The sequence below is a fragment of the Hyperolius riggenbachi genome, chromosome 9 (genome assembly GCF_040937935.1).
Source record: "Hyperolius riggenbachi isolate aHypRig1 chromosome 9, aHypRig1.pri, whole genome shotgun sequence".
NCBI lineage: Eukaryota > Metazoa > Chordata > Amphibia > Anura > Hyperoliidae > Hyperolius > Hyperolius riggenbachi.
In genome coordinates this window covers 294,887,081-294,908,631 of record NC_090654.1, presented here as the reverse complement: position 1 = coordinate 294,908,631, position 21,551 = coordinate 294,887,081, and the positions used below count along the sequence as shown (strand labels likewise).

Below are 21,551 nucleotides of genomic sequence, written 5' to 3'. Positions count from 1 at the left end.
TGGAGCATGGAGATCACACAGCACAGTATGAGTACAAGGTAATGCTTAGTCAGTCACTGGATGGGAGCATGGAGATCACACAGCACAGTATGAGTACAAGGTAATGCTTAGTCACTGGATGGGAGCATGGAGATCACACCGCACAGTATGAGTACAAGGTAATGCTTAGTCACTGGATGGAGCATGGAGATTACACAGCACAGTATGAGTACAAGGTAATGCTTAGTCACTGGATGGGAGCATGGAGATCACACAGCACAGTATGAGTACAAGGTAATGCTTAGTCACTGGAGGGGAGCATGGGGATGACACAGCACAGTATGAGTACCAGGTAATGCTTAGTCACTGGATGGAGCATGGAGATCACACAGCACAGTATGAGTACAAGGTAATGCTTAGTCAGTCACTGGATGGGAGCATGGAGATCACACAGCACAGTATGAGTACAAGGTAATGCTTAGTCACTGGATGGGAGCATGGAGATCACAACGCACAGTATGAGTACAAGGTAATGCTTAGTCACTGGATGGAGCATGGAGATTACACAGCACAGTATGAGTACAAGGTAATGCTTAGTCACTAAATGGAGCATGGAGATCACACAGCACAGTATGAGTACAAGGTAATGCTTAGTCACTGGATGGACCATGAAGATCACACAGCACAGTATGAGTACAAGGTAATGCTTAGTCACTGGATGGGGCATGGAGATCACACAGCACAGTATGAGTACAAGGTAATGCTTAGTCACTGGATGGACCATGAAGATCACACAGCACAGTATGAGTACAAGGTAATGCTTAGTCACTGGATGGGGCATGGAGATCACACAGCACAGTATGAGTACAAGGTAATGCTTAGTCACTGGATGGGAGCATGGAGATCACACCGCACAGTATAAGTACAAGGTAATGCTTAGTCACTGGATGGGAGCATGGAGATCACACCGCACAGTATGAGTACAAGGTAATGCTTAGTCACTGGATGGAGCATGGAGATCACACAGCACAGTATGAGTACAAGGTAATGCTTAGTCACTGGATGGAGCATGGAGATCACACCGCACAGTATGAGTACAAGGTAATGCTTAGTCACTGGATGGAGCATGGAGATCACACAGCACAGTATGAGTACAAGGTAATGCTTAGTCACTGGATGGGAGCATGGAGATCACACAGCACAGTATGAGTACAAGGTAATGCTTAGTCAGTCACTGGATGGCAGCATGGAGATTAGGCAAGTTAGGTTCACTCAAATGCATAGGATGGGTGTACGGTAATGGAGGTGCGTGATCAAGTAGGAGACAAAAGGAGGAGTACCCTGCCCAAAGGCTTACAATCTAGAGGGAGAGGTAAGAACACGAGAGGTAGGAGACCAGAGTGCAGCTGCGGGTTTAGAGCACTTGTGAGGGGTGGTAAGCCAGAGGGAAAAGGTGAGTTTTTAGGGCCTTCTTGAAGATGTTGAAGAAGGGGGAAACCCTAGTGGGGGTAGGTGGGGAGTTCCATAGTGTTGGAGCAGCTCTTGAGAAGTCCTGGAGGCATGCATGGGACTGGGTGATGCGGGGGCGGTCAGGCGAAGTTCATTGGAGCATGGGTCTGTGGAGGAGAGGTGCATGCTGCCTGTGCAGGAGGTTGTCTTGCTGACTGCCCACTCTCTTGCCGGACGGTGTACTCAGAACCAGACCGTAGCCGAGCAGTCCGGTATAAATGTGCACAGATCCTTGGCATTCGCACATTAAGTCCTGGAGTTCACATATTACACATAGAAAGCTTATATTGTCTTGAAAAATATATGTATCACTCGATGGCATAAGCAATAAAACTGTAAAATATGTATTTCTGTATGAATAGCAACACAGGTGAAATACAAAATTGTCAGGAATCTTAAAGGGAACCTGAGGTGATAGACATATGGAGGCTAACAAGTTTGTTTCCTTCTAAATAATTCATATTGCCTGGCTGTTCTGCTGATCCTCTGTCTCTGATACTCTGAGACATAGCCCCTGAACAAGCATGCAGATCAGGTATCATATAACCAATCTGACAAGATTAGCATGCTTGTTTCAGGTGTGTGATTTAGACCCTACTAACTAGAAAGATCAACAGCACAGCCAGGCAACTGGTATTGTTTAACAGGAAATAAATATGGCAGCTTCCATAGGTCTCACACTTGGGGTTCCTCCTTTAAGGGGTGAAAACAGGAGTTTGAGGTGGCTAATCGCTGTTTGAATGTGGTTGTTTTTATCCTGCAGTGCTGAGAAGAGTGAAGGTGACATTTGTTGACACGGTGCTGAGAATAGAACATATCCCTGAAAACTCTAAAACCGGGACTGCCCTCGAGATCCGGATCAGCAGGTAAGAGCAGCCTAGGGTGAGCCTGCAGAGGAGCTTTCTGCCTGTGCAGGAGGTTGAGGGAGGAGCATGCTACCTGTGCAGGAGGTTGAGGGAGGAGCATGGTGCCTGTGCAGGAGGATGAGGGAGGAGCATGGTGCCTGTGCAGGAGGCTGAGGTAGGAGCATGGTGCCTGTGCAGGAGGCTGAGGTAGGAGCATGGTGCCTGTGCAGGAGGCTGAGGGAGAAGCATGGTGCCTGTGCAGGAGGTTGAGGGAGGATCATGCTGCCTGTGCAGGAGGTTGAGGGAGGATCATGCTGCCTGTGCAGGAGGTTGAGGGAGGAGCATGCTGCCTGTGCAGGGGGGTTCAGGGAGGAGCATGCTGCCTGTGCAGGGGGGGTTCAGGGAGAAGCATGCTGCCTGAGCAGGAGGCTGAGGGAGGAGCCTGCTGCCTGTGCAGGCGGTTGAGGAAGGAACATGCTGCCTGTGCAGGAGGCTGAAGGAGGAGCATGCTGCCTGTGCAGGAGGTTGAGGTAGGAGCATGGTGCCTGTGCAGGAGGCTGAGGGAGAAGCATGGTGCCTGTGCAGGACGTTGAGGGAGGATCATGCTGCCTGTGCAGGAGGTTGAGGGAGGATCATGCTGCCTGTGCAGGAGGTTGAGGGAGGATCATGCTGCCTGTGCAGGAGTTTGAGGGAGGAGCATGCTGCCTGTGCAGGAGGTTGACAGAGGAGCATGCTGCTTGTGCAGGAGGTTGAGGGAGGAGCATGCTGCCTGTGCAGGGGGGTTCAGGGAGGAGCATGCTGCCTGTGCAGGGGGGGTTCAGGGAGAAGCATGCTGCCTGAGCAGGAGGCTGAGGGAGGAGCCTGCTGCCTGTGCAGGCGGCTGAGGGAGGAGCATGCTGCCTGTGCAGGAGGCTGAGGGAGGAGCATGCTGCCTGTGCAGGAGGCTGAGGGAGGAGCATGCTGCCTGTGCAGGAGGCTGAAGGAGGAGCATGCTGCCTGTGCAGGAGGTTGAGGGAGGAGCATGCTGCCTGTGCAGGAGGTTGAGGGAGGAGCATGCTGCCTGTACAGGAGGTTGAGGGAGGAGCATGCTGCCTGTGCAGGAGGTTGAGGGAGGAGCATGCTGCCTGTGCAGGAGGTTGAGGGAGGAGCATGCTGCCTGTGCAGGAGGTTGAGGGAGGAGCATGCTGCCTGTACAGGAGGTTGAGGGAGGAGCATGCTGCCTGTGCAGGAGGCTGAGGGAGGGGCATGCTGCCTGTGCAGGAGGCTGAGGGAGGGGCATGCTGCCTGTGCAGGAGCCTGAGGGGAGGAGCATGCTGCCTGTGCAGGAGGTTGTCTTGCTGACTGCCCGCTCTCTTGCAGGACGGTGTACTCTGATGAGACGGTAGACGAGCAGTCCGGTATAAACGTGCACAGACCCTCAGCATTCACACATAAAGTCCTGGAGCTCAGCGGCGTCTCCTTCTTCTGGGATGAGTTTACAGCGTCTGCAAAATCTTCTCCTGTTTGTTCAACAACACAAGTGGTAATGGGAAGACCTTTATTCTGTATTATGCTTATGCCACATTGACAGTGTTGATTACGGCCGTGTGTTAGGTGAAGCCTTAACGTTCATAGGAACCTGCAGGAACACCCCAGACATCACAGGAAGTGCTTTACACTAGATCCTCTTTTTAAAGGTACCCATAGACTTTGGCCAGCTGAAATGTTTGGGCTGGCCTTTCTGATAAATGACCACTCCTGGCTACAGATCTGACTGGCCAAAACGGTCGTCGGAGGAGTGTAGCATTTCCATGACAACGTCCTGGCAGAGAAAGGATAATGACAGATGTCCACAGGGTGACTCCAGATATGGCCGTATATTGTGGCAACCACCAGGTGTAACCAGAACTATCTGCCCAGCCCTGAGAGGCGGTACCTCATACACAAACACCCAAATAGGATAGATTTTCCTTTTAATTGCAGGATTGACAGCAGAATACGCAGCATAGACTGGCACTGCCCATTATCAGGTGCTCAGTGAACTGGTGTGTGCCATTTCCGCATGTAGTATTGGCGTATAAAGCCTTGTTCCCACTATACGTTCTGCTGTGCGCATTTCAGCAGCGCGTATGGTGTGCGACACCCAAGAACGGCAGAAGGGCATAGACAGCACTTCTCATCACATGCGCTGCGCAGCAATGTGACGCACTATCGCACTGCTGCATGCAATTTTCAGGAATCGCAGCAGTGACCCAGTCACTGTAGAGAATTAGATCAGCAGTGCAGGGCATATAGCAGCACTGATGGCGTGTGATTGTTCAATCTCTCTGATGGATTCACATGGGAATCAATTCCTTTAAATGTTCTATCAATCAAACTTCGATCTGTTTTTACCAAAAATCGATTGAAAGTTTGGTTTGAACAGGACAAAAAAATTGACAGCCCATAGCGCTACTTTTCATCAAACAGTTCAATGCTGCGGCTCAGTCGATTGTTGATTAGATGCCCCAATGCTGTAATCTGTTAAAAATCGATGTGCTGTGTGTGATAGGGATTTGGTCCTTTCAGAAAGGAATCACTCGTTTTGGAACATTGGGTGGGAATCTGTCTGTGTATGCCAGCTTTAGTGTATGTGTTCTCTTCCAGGAAACTGAGCCCAAGCTGTCCCCCAGCTGGAACCCGAAGCCGGTGTTTGAGCCGCACCCGCAGTTCACCAGGAGCGTCAGTGAGGTCCCGCCCTCCGAGCCGGTGCAGATCGCATCCCTTGTCGGGAGAATCGAGCTGGGCCTGATCCTGAAACAGAATGAAACGCTTCCTGGGGCAAAGGTCAGTCCCCCCTCTACAGACCTGTGACATCATCGCTGAGCTGCTCTGTGTGTCTGTCGTGTTCAGTGTACTCAGTGTATGATGTTCAGTGTACGCTCCAAAATCAGTGTACACTGTATGATGTGACTACATCGCTGAGCTATGTCCGTGTGTCTGCCATGTTCAGTGTACGATGTTCAATGTATGATGTTCAGTGTACTCAGTGTACGATGTTCAATGAATGATGTCCAGTGTACGTTGTTCAGTGTATGATGTCCAGTGTACGCTCCACAATCTGCTTTCTGCAAAGATCTGTGATTGCATCGCTGAGCCTGTCTGTGTCTGTCTGCCATGCTCAGTTTTCTGTTAACCCTTGCATTACAAAAAGCTGCATTAATAGATTTTTTTTTTTCAACAGAAGCAGAAATTGCCTTTAATTGCCCTTGTTTTTCCCTAGCTGGATGTGGATGGACGGGTTGACTCCTTCCACATCTTTCTCTCTCCTCGACAAGTTCACCTCCTGCTGGACATGATGTCGGCCATCGCTGGGCCAGGTAAGAAAATGTCAGCGCTTGCCAGTATCTTAGAGAGGGACTTTACTGAAAGTGAGTAACAGGCGAAAAAAGTAACACATCGCACAGTGAGAAGTTACAAAATAGAAGAGAGATCAAGAAATGATTGATATTCGCCATGTAATGTGTTCATGTTGTTTGGTTCTCCATGAGCCTGCAGGTCAGCATCTTTACTTCTGACAGGCATGGAAAACAACTACCCTTGTGTGTGTGTGTGTGTGTGTGTGTGTGTGTGTGTGTGTGTGTGTGTGTGTGTGTGCATCTGTGTGTGTGTGCATCTCTGTGTGTGTGTGTGTGTATATATATATATATATATATATATATATATATATATATATATATATATATATATATATATATATATATATATATATATATATATATATATATATATATATACACTGTGTGTGTGTGTTTTGTACTGTTTGTAGTGTGTATGTGTGTGTATATTCCAAGAGAGAAAGAGATATGGATACTCACAGTGCAGCAAGGTTCACAGAGAGGAAACTGCCATGGTCATAACATCACACTGTGGGAGGGGTTTCACCACCATATCACCCTCATACAGAGCCCCCTGATGATCTATTGGAGAAAAGGTAAAGATTTCTCATTGGAAAGAAGGTGTCAGCTACTGATTGGGATGAAGTTCAATATTGCTTTAAAGAGAACCCGAGGTGTGTTTAAAGGATCAGCCATACTATGCCAGGGAAAAACACATATATAAGTAGATAAATACTTGATCTACTTACATAACACATGTATTGTACTGTCCACGTTTTGATTTCAGTGAATGTTATATAGTAAATGACGAGAATTCTGTTCCTGGTGGGGGCCATGTCTTTTGCCCACAGTTTGAGGCTAAATACTGATGTCATTCTGCCCTTTACTTTCTTTTCTCCTCCAATCGCTATGTCACCTCAGCTTTGCTTGTAAACACAAGTGAGCAGGGGATCGTGTTTCAGATAGGCTGCTAGACAGGGGAGTAAAGGGAAGAGGACCCCCAGCAAGCAGCTGAATGGCAATGGCAATTAAAGAACCAGTGCTCCTAGGTATGTGATAACTCCACACCATAACAGCAGTAAAAGTTTTTTGAATGCAGGATTAGCATCTTTATCACTTAATACACTCAGACCAGTTGCTGTTGAAATTTTTATTGTGACAATCCCGCTTTAAATACATACAGGGTGCATTTCTGTTATGTTTTCCATGTGCCCTGTGCAAGAGTTCAGCTCCACTTTAACCTAGTAACAGCTTCAAACTACATTTTTAGTTTGAAAGCTGCTGGTGAATTCTAAGTCGGCATATCTCGTTTGGTTGCCTAGTGCCGGGAGCGGTTATATTTACTGTTCTGGGCAGCTTCTTCTCTTCCTCCACCTCTGAACTTCTGAACGGGTCACCTGGGTCCTGATCACATGATATGACATGTAATCTGGATCCAGGAGGCCATGACAGCGTTACAGCGCCACCGAGTGGTGGAAGAGGTGTGATGGAAGAGACTGTTGCATCACCCCTCTTCCACCACCGGGTGGCGCTGTAGCGCTGACATGGTCTCCTGGATCCTAATCACGTGTCCTATCATGTGACTGAAACAGAGAAGACATGTTGGGAGTACGTCGCCGCTGCAGTGGAGGAAGAAGCCATCCAGCCTTGCAGACAGGTAACTATAAAAGCTCCCTGCCACTCACTCTGCATACCCTGCCAGGCCGGGGGGAGGAACACTTCCCCAGCCACAGGAAAAATTCACCCCTGCAGCCACATAACGTTCTATTTGGCTACTAAAGGGTTAAAGAACTGTGTTGCCCGTGGCAACCTCTTATCAGCAATCTGCTTTTTGCCTGGTTGCTGTGGGCCATACCACTCCCAACCTGCAGAATCAGGGCAGGCTGAGTGCTGATATTTTGCCCTTGACAGGCACACCAGCCTAGCTGCAGTTAATGCATTTGCTGGTTTTAAAATCTTGATGTATTTTTTATGTTGATGCCATTATCCCGGCTGAGTCCTTTCGTTGACCTTTCCAGAAGCATCTGTTCCGTTTAATCCTCTTATCCTCGGTTATGTCCAGAGGGGGCAATATGTTCTTTAACATAAAAAATTAAATGCACGATGATTGGATTATTATTATTGTATATTTCTGAGGTTTGCACTGTACGATATTATGTCACCTAAATATAGGAACAGATTACGGCGGAGTTATTATTATTTCCTCTGGCAACGGCAGCCCTGTAGCGATCCTATAAAAGGACCCAGATGAGGCGCAAGCATCAATAATTGAGTTACAATGCATAATTGATGTTTGACTCTCTGATTCCACAAGGCAGCAGCCGGCCCTGTGGTCTGGAGAGCCGGTATGATGGGCTTTTCCTCATTCCACAAGGCAGCAGCCGGCCCTGTGGTCTGGAGAGCCGGTATGATGGGCTTTTCCTCATTCCACAAGGCAGCAGCCGGCTGTGTGGCCTGGAGAGCCAGTATGATGGGCCTTGTCCTCATTCCACAAGGCAGCAGCCGGCCCTGTGGTCTGGAGAGCCAATATGATGAGCCTTGTCCTCATTCCACAAGGCAGCAGCCGGCCCTGTGGTCTGGAGAGCCGGTATGATGATCCTTGTCCTCATTCCACAAGGCAGTAGCCGGCCCTGTGATCTGGAGAGCCGGTATGATGATCCTTGTCCTCATTCCACAAGGCAGTAGCCGGCCCTGTGATCTGGAGAGCCAGTATGATCGGCCTTGTCATCATTCCACAAGGCAGTAGCCGGCCCCGTGGTCTGGAGAGTCAGTATGATGTGCCTTGTCCTCATTCCACAAGGCAGCACCCGGCTCTGCGGTGTGGAAAGCCAATATGATGATCCTTGTCCTCATTCCACAAGGCAGCAGCCGGCCCTGTGGTCTGGAGAGCCAGTATGATGGACATTGTCCTCATTCCACAAGGCAGTAGCCGTCCCTGTGGTCTGGAGAGCCAGTATGATGAGCCTTGTCCTCATTCCACAAGGCAGCAGCCGGCCCTGTGGTCTGGAGAGCCAGTATGATGGACATTGTCCTCATTCCACAAGGCAGTAGCCGTCCCTGTGGTCTGGAGAGCCAGTATGATGAGCCTTGTCCTCATTCCACAAGGCAGCAGCAGGCCCTGTGGTCTGGAGAGCCAGTATGATGGACATTGTCCTCATTCCACAAGGCAGCAGCCGGCCCTGTGGTCTGGAGAGCCAGTATAGTGGGCCTTTCCTCATTCCACAAGGCAGCAGCCAGCCCTGTGGTCTGGAGAGTCAGTATGATGGGCCTTTCCTTATTCCACAAGGCAGCCGGCCCTGTGGTCTGGAGAGCCAGTATGATGGACATTGTCCTCATTCCACAAGGCAGTAGCCGTCCCTGTGGTCTGGAGAGCCAGTATGATGGGCCTTGTCCTCATTCCACAAGGCAGCAGCCGGCTCTGCGGTGTGGAAAGCCAGTATGATGAGCCTTGTCCTCATTCCACAAGGCAGCAGCCGGCCCTGTGGTCTGGAGAGCCAGTATGATGGGCCTTTCCTCATTCCACAAGGCAGCAGCTGGCCCTGTGGTCTGGAGAGCCGGTACGATGGGCCTTGTCCTCATTCCACAAGGCAGCAGCTGGCCCTGTGGTCTGGAGAGCCAGTATGATGGACATTGTCCTCATTCCACAAGGCAGTAGCCGTCCCTGTGGTCTGGAGAGCCAGTATGATGAGCCTTGTCCTCATTCCACAAGGCAGCAGCCGGCCCTGTGGTCTGGAGAGCCAGTATGATGGACATTGTCCTCATTCCACAAGGCAGTAGCCGTCCCTGTTGTCTGGAGAGCCAGTATGATGAGCCTTGTCCTCATTCCACAAGGCAGCAGCAGGCCCTGTGGTCTGGAGAGCCAGTATGATGGACATTGTCCTCATTCCACAAGGCAGCAGCCGGCCCTGTGGTCTGGAGAGCCAGTATAGTGGGCCTTTCCTCATTCCACAAGGCAGCAGCCAGCCCTGTGGTCTGGAGAGTCAGTATGATGGGCCTTTCCTTATTCCACAAGGCAGCCGGCCCTGTGGTCTGGAGAGCCAGTATGATGGACATTGTCCTCATTCCACAAGGCAGTAGCCGTCCCTGTGGTCTGGAGAGCCAGTATGATGGGCCTTGTCCTCATTCCACAAGGCAGCAGCCGGCTCTGCGGTGTGGAAAGCCAGTATGATGAGCCTTGTCCTCATTCCACAAGGCAGCAGCCGGCCCTGTGGTCTGGAGAGCCAGTATGATGGGCCTTTCCTCATTCCACAAGGCAGCAGCTGGCCCTGTGGTCTGGAGAGCCGGTACGATGGGCCTTGTCCTCATTCCACAAGGCAGCAGCTGGCCCTGTGGTCTGGAGAGCCAGTATGATGGCCCTTTCCTCATTCCACAAGGCAGCAGCCGGCCCTGTGGTCTGGAGAGCCAGTATGATGGGCCTTGTCATCATTCCACAAGGCAGCAGCTGGCCCTGTGGTCTGGAGAGCCAGTATGATGGGCTTTTCCTCATTCCACAAGGCAGCAGCCGGCTGTGTGGTCTGGAGAGCCAGTATGATCGGCCTTGTCATCATTCCACAAGGCAGCAGCTGGCCCTGTGCTCTGGAGAGCCAGTATGATGAGCCTTGTCCTCATTCCACAAGGCAGCAGCAGGCCCTGTGGTCTGGAGAGCCAGTATGATGAGCCTTGTCCTCATTCCACAAGGCAGCAGCCGGTCCTGTGGTCTGGAGAGCCAGTATGATGGGAGTTTCTTCATTCCACAAGGCAGCAGCCGGCCTTGTTGTCTGGAGAGCCAGTATGATGGGCCTTGTCCTCATTCCACAAGGCAGCAGCTGGCCTTGTGGTCTGGAGAGCCAGTATGATGGGCTTTTCCTCATTCCACAAGGCAGCAGCCGTCCCTGTGGTCTGGAGAGCCAGTATGATGGGCCTTGTCATCATTCCACAAGGCAGCAGCTGGCCCTGTGGTCTGGAGAGCCAGTATGATGGGCTTTTCCTCATTCCACAAGGCAGCAGCCGGCTGTGTGGTCTGGAGAGCCAGTATGATGATCCTTGTCCACATTCCACAAGGCAGTAGCCGGCCCCGTGGTCTGGAGAGCCATTATGATGGGCCTTGTCCTCATTCCACAAGGCAGCAGCCGGCCCTGTGGTCTGGAGAGCCAGTATGATGGGCTTTTCCTCATTCCACAAGGCAGCAGCCGGCTGTGTGGTCTGGAGAGCCAGTATGATGATCCTTGTCCACATTCCACAAGGCAGCAGCCGGCTGTGTGGTCTGGAGAGTCAGTATGATGGGCCTTGTCCTCATTCCACAAGGCAGCAGCCGGCTCTGCGGTGTGGAAAGCCAGTATGATGAGCCTTGTCCTCATTCCACAAGGCAGTATCCGTCCCTGTGGTCTGGAGAGCCAGTATGATGGGCCTTTCCTCATTTCACAAGGCAGCAGCTGGCCCTGTGGTCTGGAGAGCCGGTACGATGGGCCTTGTCCTCATTCCACAAGGCAGCAGCCGACCCTGTGGTCTGGAGAGCCAGTATGATCGGCCTTGTCATCATTCCACAAGGCAGCAGCTGGCCCAGTGGTCTGGAGAGCCAGTATGATGAGCCTTGTCCTTATTCCACAAGGCAGCAGCCGGCCCTGTGGTCTGGAGAGCCAGTATGATGAGCCTTGTCCACATTCCACAAGGCAGCACCCGGCCCTGTGGTCTGGAGAGCCAGTATGATGGGCGTTTCTTCATTCCACAAGGCAGCAGGCGGCCTTGTGGTCTGGAGAGCCAGTATGATGGGCCTTGTCCTCATTCCACAAGGCAGCAGCTGGCCTTGTGGTCTGGAGAGCCAGTATGATGGGCTTTTCCTCATTCCACAAGGCAGCAGCCGGCCCTGTGGTCTGAAGAGCCAGTATGATGAGCTTTGTCCACATTCCACAAGGCAGTAGCCGTCCCTGTGGTCTGGAGAGCCAGTATGATGGGCCTTGTCATCATTCCACAAGGCAGCAGCTGGCCCTGTGGTCTGGAGAGCCAGTATGATGGGCTTTTCCTCATTCCACAAGGCAGCAGCCGGCTGTGTGGTCTGGAGAGCCAGTATGCTGATCCTTGTCCACATTCCACAAGGCAGTAGCTGGCCCCGTGGTCTGGAGAGCCAGTATGATGGGCCTTGTCCTCATTCCACAAGGCAGCAGCCGGCTCTGCGGTGTGGAAAGCCAGTACGATGAGCCTTGTCCTCATTCCACAAGGCAGCAGCCGGCCCTGTGGTCTGGAGAGCCAGTATGATGGGCCTTTCCTCATTCCACAAGGCAGCAGCTGGCCCTGTGGTCTGGAGAGCCGGTACGATGGGCCTTGTCCTCATTCCACAAGGCAGCAGCTGGCCCTGTGGTCTGGAGAGCCAGTATGATTGGCCTTGTCATCATTCCACAAGGCAGCAGCTGGCCCTGTGGACTGGAAAGCCAGTATGATGGGCTTGTCCTCATTGCACAAGGCAGCAGCTGGCCCTGTGCTCTGTAGAGCCAGTATGATGGGCCTTTCCTCATTCCACAAGGCAGCAGCTGGCCCTGTGGTCTGGAGAGCCGGTACGATGGGCCTTCTCCTCATTCCACAAGGCAGCAGCCAGCCCCGTGGTCTGGAGAGCCAGTATGATGGGCCTTGTCCTCATTCCACAAGGCAGTAGCTGGCCCCGTGGTCTGGAGAGCCAGTATGATGGGCCTTGTCCTCATTCCACAAGGCAGCAGCCGGCTCTGCGGTGTGGAAAGCCAGTATGATGAGCCTTGTCCTCATTCCACAAGGCAGTATCCGTCCCTGTGGTCTGGAGAGCCAGTATGATGGGCCTTTCCTCATTTCACAAGGCAGCAGCTGGCCCTGTGGTCTGGAGAGCCGGTACGATGGGCCTTGTCCTCATTCCACAAGGCAGCAGCCGACCCTGTGGTCTGGAGAGCCAGTATGATCGGCCTTGTCATCATTCCACAAGGCAGCAGCTGGCCCAGTGGTCTGGAGAGCCAGTATGATGAGCCTTGTCCTTATTCCACAAGGCAGCAGCCGGCCCTGTGGTCTGGAGAGCCAGTATGATGAGCCTTGTCCACATTCCACAAGGCAGCACCCGGCCCTGTGGTCTGGAGAGCCAGTATGATGGGCGTTTCTTCATTCCACAAGGCAGCAGCCGGCCTTGTGGTCTGGAGAGCCAGTATGATGGGCCTTGTCCTCATTCCACAAGGCAGCAGCTGGCCTTGTGGTCTGGAGAGCCAGTATGATGGGCTTTTCCTCATTCCACAAGGCAGCAGCCGGCCCTGTGGTCTGAAGAGCCAGTATGATGAGCTTTGTCCACATTCCACAAGGCAGTAGCCGTCCCTGTGGTCTGGAGAGCCAGTATGATGGGCCTTGTCATCATTCCACAAGGCAGCAGCTGGCCCTGTGGTCTGGAGAGCCAGTATGATGGGCTTTTCCTCATTCCACAAGGCAGCAGCCGGCTGTGTGGTCTGGAGAGCCAGTATGCTGATCCTTGTCCACATTCCACAAGGCAGTAGCTGGCCCCGTGGTCTGGAGAGCCAGTATGATGGGCCTTGTCCTCATTCCACAAGGCAGCAGCCGGCTCTGCGGTGTGGAAAGCCAGTACGATGAGCCTTGTCCTCATTCCACAAGGCAGCAGCCGGCCCTGTGGTCTGGAGAGCCAGTATGATGGGCCTTTCCTCATTCCACAAGGCAGCAGCTGGCCCTGTGGTCTGGAGAGCCGGTACGATGGGCCTTGTCCTCATTCCACAAGGCAGCAGCTGGCCCTGTGGTCTGGAGAGCCAGTATGATTGGCCTTGTCATCATTCCACAAGGCAGCAGCTGGCCCTGTGGACTGGAAAGCCAGTATGATGGGCTTGTCCTCATTGCACAAGGCAGCAGCTGGCCCTGTGCTCTGTAGAGCCAGTATGATGGGCCTTTCCTCATTCCACAAGGCAGCAGCTGGCCCTGTGGTCTGGAGAGCCGGTACGATGGGCCTTCTCCTCATTCCACAAGGCAGCAGCCAGCCCCGTGGTCTGGAGAGCCAGTATGATGGGCCTTGTCCTCATTCCACAAGGCAGTAGCTGGCCCCGTGGTCTGGAGAGCCAGTATGATGGGCCTTGTCCTCATTCCACAAGGCAGCAGCCGGCTCTGCGGTGTGGAAAGCCAGTACGATGAGCCTTGTCCTCATTCCACAAGGCAGCAGCTGGCCCTGTGGTCTGGAGAGCCAGTATGATCGGCCTTGTCATCATTCCACAAGGCAGCAGCTGGCCCTGTGGTCTGGAGAGCCAGTATGATGAGCCTTGTCCTCATTCCACAAGGCAGCAGCCGGCCCTGTGGTCTGGAGAGCCAGTATGATAAGCCTTGTCCACATTCCACAAGGCAGCAGTCGGCACTGTGGTCTGGAGAGCCAGTATGATGAGCCTTGTCCACATTCCACAAGGCAGCACCCGGCCCTGTGGTCTGGAGAGCCAGTAAGATGGGCCTTGTTCTCATTCCACAAGGCAGCAGCCGGCCCTGTGGTCTGGAGAGCCAGTATGATGAGCCTTGTCCACATTCCACAAGGCAGCAGCCAGACCTGTGGTCTGGAGAGCCTGTATGATGAGCCTTGTCCACATTCCACAAGGCAGCAGCCGGCCCTGTGGTCTGGAGAGCCAGTAAGATGGGCCTTGTTCTCATTTCACAAGGCAGCAGCTGGCTCTTTGATATCTACACACCAATGTACAGCAATATGTAATAGGACATGCTTTTGATGATGAAACCAAGAAAAATACTGTTAAAAAGGTGGGTATCCTGAATAATGTACTGCACTCTACTATATGTCACTACTGTGCCTCCTGTTACAGTTAGAGAATCTGTATTGTTAAAATCGCACAGAAGTAAACATACCAGTGCGTTAGGGGACATCTCCTATTACCCTCTGTCACAATTTCGCCGCTCCCCGCCTCATTAAAAGTGGTTAAAAACAGTTTTAAAAAGTTTGTTTATAAACAAACAAAATGGCCACCAAAACAGGAAGTAGGTTGATGTACAGTATGTCCACACATAGAAAATACATCCATACACAAGCATGCTGTATACAGCCTTCCTTTTGAATCTCAAGAGATCATTGTGTGTTTCTTTCCCCCTGCAGTTCTCATGCACTGAAGTTTCAGGCTGCTCGTTTCTTCCTGCAAACAGCTTTGCCCTTGTCTGTAATTCCTCAGTATGTGAAAGCCCAGCCAGCTCAGAGGACGATTTATCCAGCTTGTAAAAGATAAGAGAGAAGAGAGAAGCTGCCCTAATCTAAATAATACACAGGCAGTGTGCATAGAGGGGCCTGGAAGGGGGAGTTCATAGCAGAACCACAACACTGAAGAACTTGGCAGCCTTCCAGACACAGGCCGACAAGTCTGACAGGGGAAAGATACATTGATTTATTACAGAGACTGTGGTAGTAGAAAGTGCTGCAGTAAGCCAGAACACATTAGAATAGCTTTTGGAACTTGTAGGATGATAAAAAACAGGATGCAATTTTTGTTACGGAGTCTCTTTAAGTGTAAGTACCTTATAACACTTTATGCACGTAGGATAACTTAGCTATAATTAAAAAAAAAAAAAATGCTGTGCCTTGATGCATTTACTGAGGTTTTTTTTTGTTTTCCTCCCATGGATTTATGTGTCTTCATTTTCCCTATGTGGGTGTGACCATTTTGCTTTGCTTCTAGCACAATGCACAGTCTCCTGCTAAGATCCTCGGTGCTCTCTGTCTCTTTGCACTGTAATGACGGCTCATTTGAAGCAATTCTCAGTCACACAGAATTCCTCTCTGGGCTTTTGGATACACTCTGTACTAAACTTGTATTTGTCAAATAAAGTATTGATTTACTGAGAAGTAACGCAGATCTTTATATTTGGTGAAGGAAGTGGCAAGTTTACATGGAGTAAATATTTACTGTAAACCTTTATAATTTTAATTTACTCTCACTTAAAGAGACACTGAAGCGAAAAAACAATTATGATATAATGAATTGGTTGTGTGGTACGGATAATTACTAGAATATTAGAAGCAAAGAAAATATCCTTATATTTTTATTTTCAGTTATATAGTGTTTTTATAACATTGCATCATTCTCTAATATTTGCAGTTTACACACTACTCAGCATTCTAAATGATTTTTACAGAGCAGGCTGTGAACTTTTGACCTGTCCTGAACTGTTCTCTGCAGAAGAAAAAGCATGACAGCTGAGATAAGAAACTTCAGGTAACAGCTCTCTGCAACTTTGAAAGTCTGGAGCTGAATGGCTTGTTTTGCATAGATAACAGCTGGAGTTTCTTAACTCTTCCTGTACTGGAAACAATATGAGACTTCTGTCTCTGCTACTAATGTTTTATTTCTTAGCTGTACTACACATACAAATCATTATATCATATTTTTTTTCGCTTCAGTGTCTCTTTAACTCCACAATGAATGACTAGATTGTGAGCCCCTTGGAGGGACAGTTAGTGAAAAGACAATATACTCTGTTCAGCGCTGTGTAATATGTCTGCGCTATATAAATACTTGAATAAAAAGAAATAAACACAGCTCATGAAGTAATGACAGATTTACACACAGAGGCCCATATGCAATCCACTTTTTCTCCTCAGTTTTCTCTGGGGTGATATTTTTACACCTTGTCATAAAATGCCTTTTATATCACCAGCAAGAAAGAAAATGCTCAATCATTTTTCTATTACTTTTTCTTTTTTTTTTACTATCTTTTGAGTACTTTTTAAATTGCAAAATGCTTAAAGTGACCCTGAGATGGTACACTGGCCTTTATCTATACTTACCTGGGTCTTCCTCCAGCCCCATCAGCACTGTGGCCTCCCTCGCTATCCTGTTTGGCCCCTCCGTTCTGTTGCTGTGACTCCCGGTAGTCCGGGCAGTCACGGGCTTCTGCGCAACCTCTGCTACGTGGGCACCCCTCGTCGCGTTCCCACAGCCTGGAGCATTCAGTGCCTGCGCAGTAGTAATGGTCAGACGCAGAACCCTCCCAGGGATGGGGGCGTGCACAGGGCCGAGCCGCACATGTGCAGAAGCCAAACGACTGGCAGCGACTGACCAGTTTACCAGGAGTCTTAGCGCCAGAACGGAGGGTCTGAAGAGGATGGCAAGGGGGGGGGGGCACAGTGCTCATGGGGCTGGAGGAAGCCCCAGGTAAGTGTATATAAAGGCCAGTGTACCATCTCTGTTACACTTTAAAGCTAATGGGAACCTTAAAAAAAAAAAAACCTAAGGAGAGGGATGGCTCTGGGTCCAAAAGAGCCTTCCCGCCCCTCTCACGGTCCCCTCGTTTAAGCGCTGGCTCCCCTGTTTGAATTCCCCGCTGTGGGAGGCATCGGAAGTCTTCGGGAGACAGGCGGCTCCATACTGCGCACGTGTGAGCACTGGGGTTCCGGAAGCTTCCTTCAGCAGGTAGAACAGTATTTCACCAGTTAGTTGGATACTGCTACCAGGGAGCCAGCGCTGCAACACAGGGACCGGGAGAGGAGCGGGAACGCTCTACAGGACCCAGAGCCTTCGCTCTCTTTAGGTGGGTATATAGTTTATTTTATTTATTTTTTTAGGTTCCCATTATTAACCACTCCGCATCCAGACCTTGTTTCCCACTTATGGACCAGAGCAGTTTTGACAGTTTAGCTATGTCCTTATTTAATCAGAAATAACTTTATCCCTACTTATGACACCTAAATGAAATATACTGTATAGTGTTTTTTTCAATACAAACTAGGGTTTCATTGTATTCCTATTTTTTTTTTCCCTGGAACAATTTTGTTTTCTATGAATTTTAATGGGAAAGCAAGGAAAAAAATAGATAAAACACATTATTTCTCAGTTTTACCAATTCCAGTTTAAAAATAAAAAGTGCTACTGTAGATACAAAACACAAATTTTGTTTGGCTATTCTTACCGCTTATCACAAAACTTAGATTATGTTCCTGTTACAATTTATGGTGAAGATATTTGATTCTGAAATAAGGCTACAAAGTGTATTTTTCACTATGAAATGAGAAAATAAAAGTATTTTTAATGGTAAAAATCAATCTCATTAGCTCAGGAAACATATATTCCCGTTCACCAATTAGTGCTGCATCAGATAGTGCCAGAAATGTGCACAGGAGTAAGCCCAATCCTGCACAGCACTGCTTCTGCTACAAGACTTATATCTACTGACTCGTGGCTTAGATGAAGTCACAGAGAACAGAGATATACTGCAGTGGTGGATAACGAGAAAATGAAATTTACGTTATCACCCAGGAGAAAACGCAGGAGAAAAAGTTATTTGCGTATAGGCCAGTGGCACATATCCAATTAACTTTTAGGCCTGAAACACACCAGAGGAGTTTTTCTGAGCGTTTTGAGTTTTTAAATCTGCTGCTGATGTTATCCTATGTGTCTGTGCACACTGGAGCAATGAGGTTTTGTAAAAAAACCCATAGCATTACATTGGGAAGAGCTTTTGAAACCTCTAAAAGCTCTTCCCAATGTAATGCTATGGGTTTTTTTTTTTACAAAACCTCATTGCTCCAGTGTGCACAGACACATAGGATAACATTAGCAGCAGATTTAAAAACTCAAACCGCTCAGAAAAACTCCTCTGGTGTGTTTCAGGCCTCACTCCTGAGTTTTCACCGAGATGATATTTTTAAACTTGGCAATAAAATGCCCTTTAGGCCACAGGAAGCAAGAAAATATTCAAAATAATTTTGAGATTTTTTTTCACCTACTTTGTAGTGTGGTTCTTTTTGAGGTAACAAATAACTTTGCAGCACTTTTCATCAAAGATGAACAATGATCTCTTGAAAATGTGAATTGAATAGGGGCGATTATATGGATGCATAGCTCCCAACTGTCCCTATTTTGGAGGGACAGTCCCTCTTTGGGAACCCTGTCCCTCTTTCCTCCTCCCTTGTCCCTCTTTCAGTACTGATGTACAGACTTCTGTAAATATATGGATTTTTATATTGAAAAGTGTGTTCCATTGACTTTAAACATCATCCCCTTGCTTTAAATTGATATATTTCGTATTTTTGAATGTTATTATGAATGAAAATGAACCTGGATAGAAAGGAACAGTGGTTTAAATGATAAAACCGCATATTTTTCGTATGAAAACGTTATGGTATGTGTGACCAGGATTGTGCACGGGGTGTGGTTAGGGGTGTGTCTGGGGTGTGATTAGGGGTGTGGCTTAAGTGTTCCCCTTTTTTTATCACAAAAAGTTGGGAGGTATGTGGATGTTTTCATTATTCTCTTCTCCTCCTCCTCCTCATCACTTGCACAATATTGCAGAATCCTCCAGCAGAATTGGGGTATCCAGCAAGGACAGGAAGAGCCGACCCATGCAGCAGGAAGATGAGATCCGCCTGCAGATGGAGCTAAAGCGCTACCTGAAGAAAGAGGCCCTGTCTGGGGGGCCGTCTGCTGAACACAGCTTCTACGAGACCGACACAGCGAAAACCCCTTCCAGCCACGGTGAGGAGCAGTGAGGGGGGTCGGATAGGCTGAGGCATCGGTGGGGTTGTCGGTTAGGGTTAGGCATCGGTAGAGGGAGGGCTTGTGCGAGAATACATTTCATAAAATATCGGTACAATTTACCAATGGTAGAGTATTGGTCATTTTACTGATTGGTGAAAAATGCCGATTGGTCTTGCCGGATCTTATTGAACAACAAACGATTATTTCCAATAGTGTGTATGGATAGTGTAGATAATGATTATTACGCACTTCTGTATGCGGCGCCATATTCGGAACTGATTATTCACTGTACCATAAAGCCAGTCGTTATATCAAGTTGTTTGTTTAAGAGATCGGCATTGCAGTCGGTGATTGCTCCTTAATCTGTTATTCCTAATGATCGTTACCACAAGTGTGTAAATAGCTTAGGCCTTATTCACACTGGGAATCGCAAAACACTAGCAAAATCGCCAATGTTTTGCAAAGCAATATATTTTGTGATTCTTTAAGAGCTGGTTCACACTTGGGTGCTTCTCAGTGCTTTGCTGACAGTCCGCGATCAGCAAAGCGCTTTGCTAGTGTATCCCTATGGGATCATTCTCACTGCAGCGTTTGAAAATTGCATAAATCGCAAGCGTGCTGCATGCAGTTCTTTAGGGAAATTGCATTGTGATTCTCGTTCTGTTAAAAGGGAATCACAACGCAAATCGCTGGAAGATCGCGGTTGTGAACTCGCCGTAGCATTGAAATGCAATCGTTCCAAAATTGCAAAAAGAAAAATGCTGCATGCAACGTGTTTGCCATTTTAGCAAATCACTAATTGCTGGCGATCGCCACAGTGTGAACACTACCAGTGATTTGAATTGCTGTAGAGCTTTTTCAAGCGCTAGCGATTTACAGACTATCTTAAATCTCTAGTAACATGCTCCAGTGTGAATGAGGCCTCCACTGATCTATGGCTGCCTCTAATTGTTAATTCAGTTCTGTGAATGCTGCGTATTACTGGACATCTCCTTTTGTCATACCCCCTTCCTGTGTATTTCTCATGCGTTCTTTCCTGTTCTTGTCTCCCGTGCAGATGAGGAGGTTTTCTTCTCGATGGCCGATATGGAAATGTCGCACAGCCTCTCTTCCCTCCCCCCTCTTGGGGATCCGCCCACCGTGGACTTAGACCTATCACTGAGCAGCACTTACACCAGCTCTCCAGTCGGCTCACCCATGGGAGGGGCTGCAGTAAGTACCGCCCCGCTTGGGATATGGTTAGATGATTTCGGGCCCTTGGCTGTTAAAAATTCATAGCAGCACTGGTGCTGACTGTATTTTGGCTCTAACCTGAAATGTTGCCTTCTGCATTTAGCTGGAGGTACAGAGGGTGCTTAAAGTGATCCTCCAGACTAAAAATCTACACCGCAGCACTGAAAAGGTTTGCGGTTTCTTTAACCTTTCACAGAATCAGAACTTTGTTTTTCTTACCGAAGTATCATTTTTAGCTAAGCTCCGCCCCATCAAAGAAAACTGTCCTGATGCTGTGCAAAGCATGATGGAATTTCTGATGATGTTGTTCTCGTTGCCTAGCAGCTGGGAGGGGTGCTCAGGACACAGGACAGTTGGAACTGTGTCTCATGCTCCCTGTCACCTCCCTTCAACCAAAAAGATGGCTGCCCTCATGAAATCACAAACATTTGCCTGTTCTTTTAGAACAGGGTGGGTAAGAGATTATATTACCTATCTATTTTAATTAACATTACTAATGTAACTTAATGACAGTATGTTTGTTTAGGCTGGAGTTCCTCTTTAAAGAAATAAGGCCGAAGGGTTCATACTACTATTAAAGCAAATCTGTAGTAAGGAAAAAAAATAGTCAGACAGTAGTCAGTAATTAAATATGTTGATTGTTAGAGCGAACCTGAGGTGAAAGTAAACTGATGAGAGAAAAAATTATATTTATCCTCCTACTCCTAAAAATTACTATTTTTTTTTAGATATCCCAGAGTTTTATTTTATATTGAACCACTTGAGCATTGAGGGGTTTTCCCCCTTTAGGACCAGAGCAATTTTCCTCTGCCCGCGCTCCTCCCTTTCTCTCACCAATAACTTTATCTCTACTTATCACAAGGAAATTATCTATATCTTGTTTTTTTTTGCCACCAATTAGGCTTTCTTTGGGAGGAACATTATGCCAAGAATTATTTTATTCTAAATGCATTTTAATGAGAATAATAAAAAAAAAGAGGAAAAAAATCATTTTCGGCCATTATAGTTTTAAAATAAATTGTTCTACTGTGGATAAAACCCACACATTTTATTTGCCCATTTGTCCCGGTTATTGCAATGTTTAAAATACTTCCCTAGTACAATGTATGGCGCCAACATTTTATTTGGAAATAAAGGTGCATTTTTTTGCATCCATCACTAATTCAAGGCCCATCATTTAAAATATA

The 21,551-nt window shown here is 48.5% G+C and overlaps 1 protein-coding gene across 3 annotated transcripts in view; it reads left to right on the top strand.

Moving 5' to 3' along the window:
- Window positions 1-21,551, top strand: part of ATG2B (autophagy related 2B) — a 131,727-nt gene that overhangs the window by 17,165 nt on the left and 93,011 nt on the right. For all 3 annotated transcript variants that reach the window (XM_068254784.1, XM_068254783.1, XM_068254785.1), the window contains exons 4-9: window positions 2,252-2,354; window positions 3,693-3,855; window positions 4,959-5,138; window positions 5,575-5,671; window positions 18,946-19,128; window positions 20,189-20,343. In XM_068254784.1, the coding sequence (XP_068110885.1) occupies window positions 2,252-2,354; window positions 3,693-3,855; window positions 4,959-5,138; window positions 5,575-5,671; window positions 18,946-19,128; window positions 20,189-20,343 (881 nt within the window). The remainder of the gene's footprint in view (window positions 1-2,251; window positions 2,355-3,692; window positions 3,856-4,958; window positions 5,139-5,574; window positions 5,672-18,945; window positions 19,129-20,188; window positions 20,344-21,551) is intronic.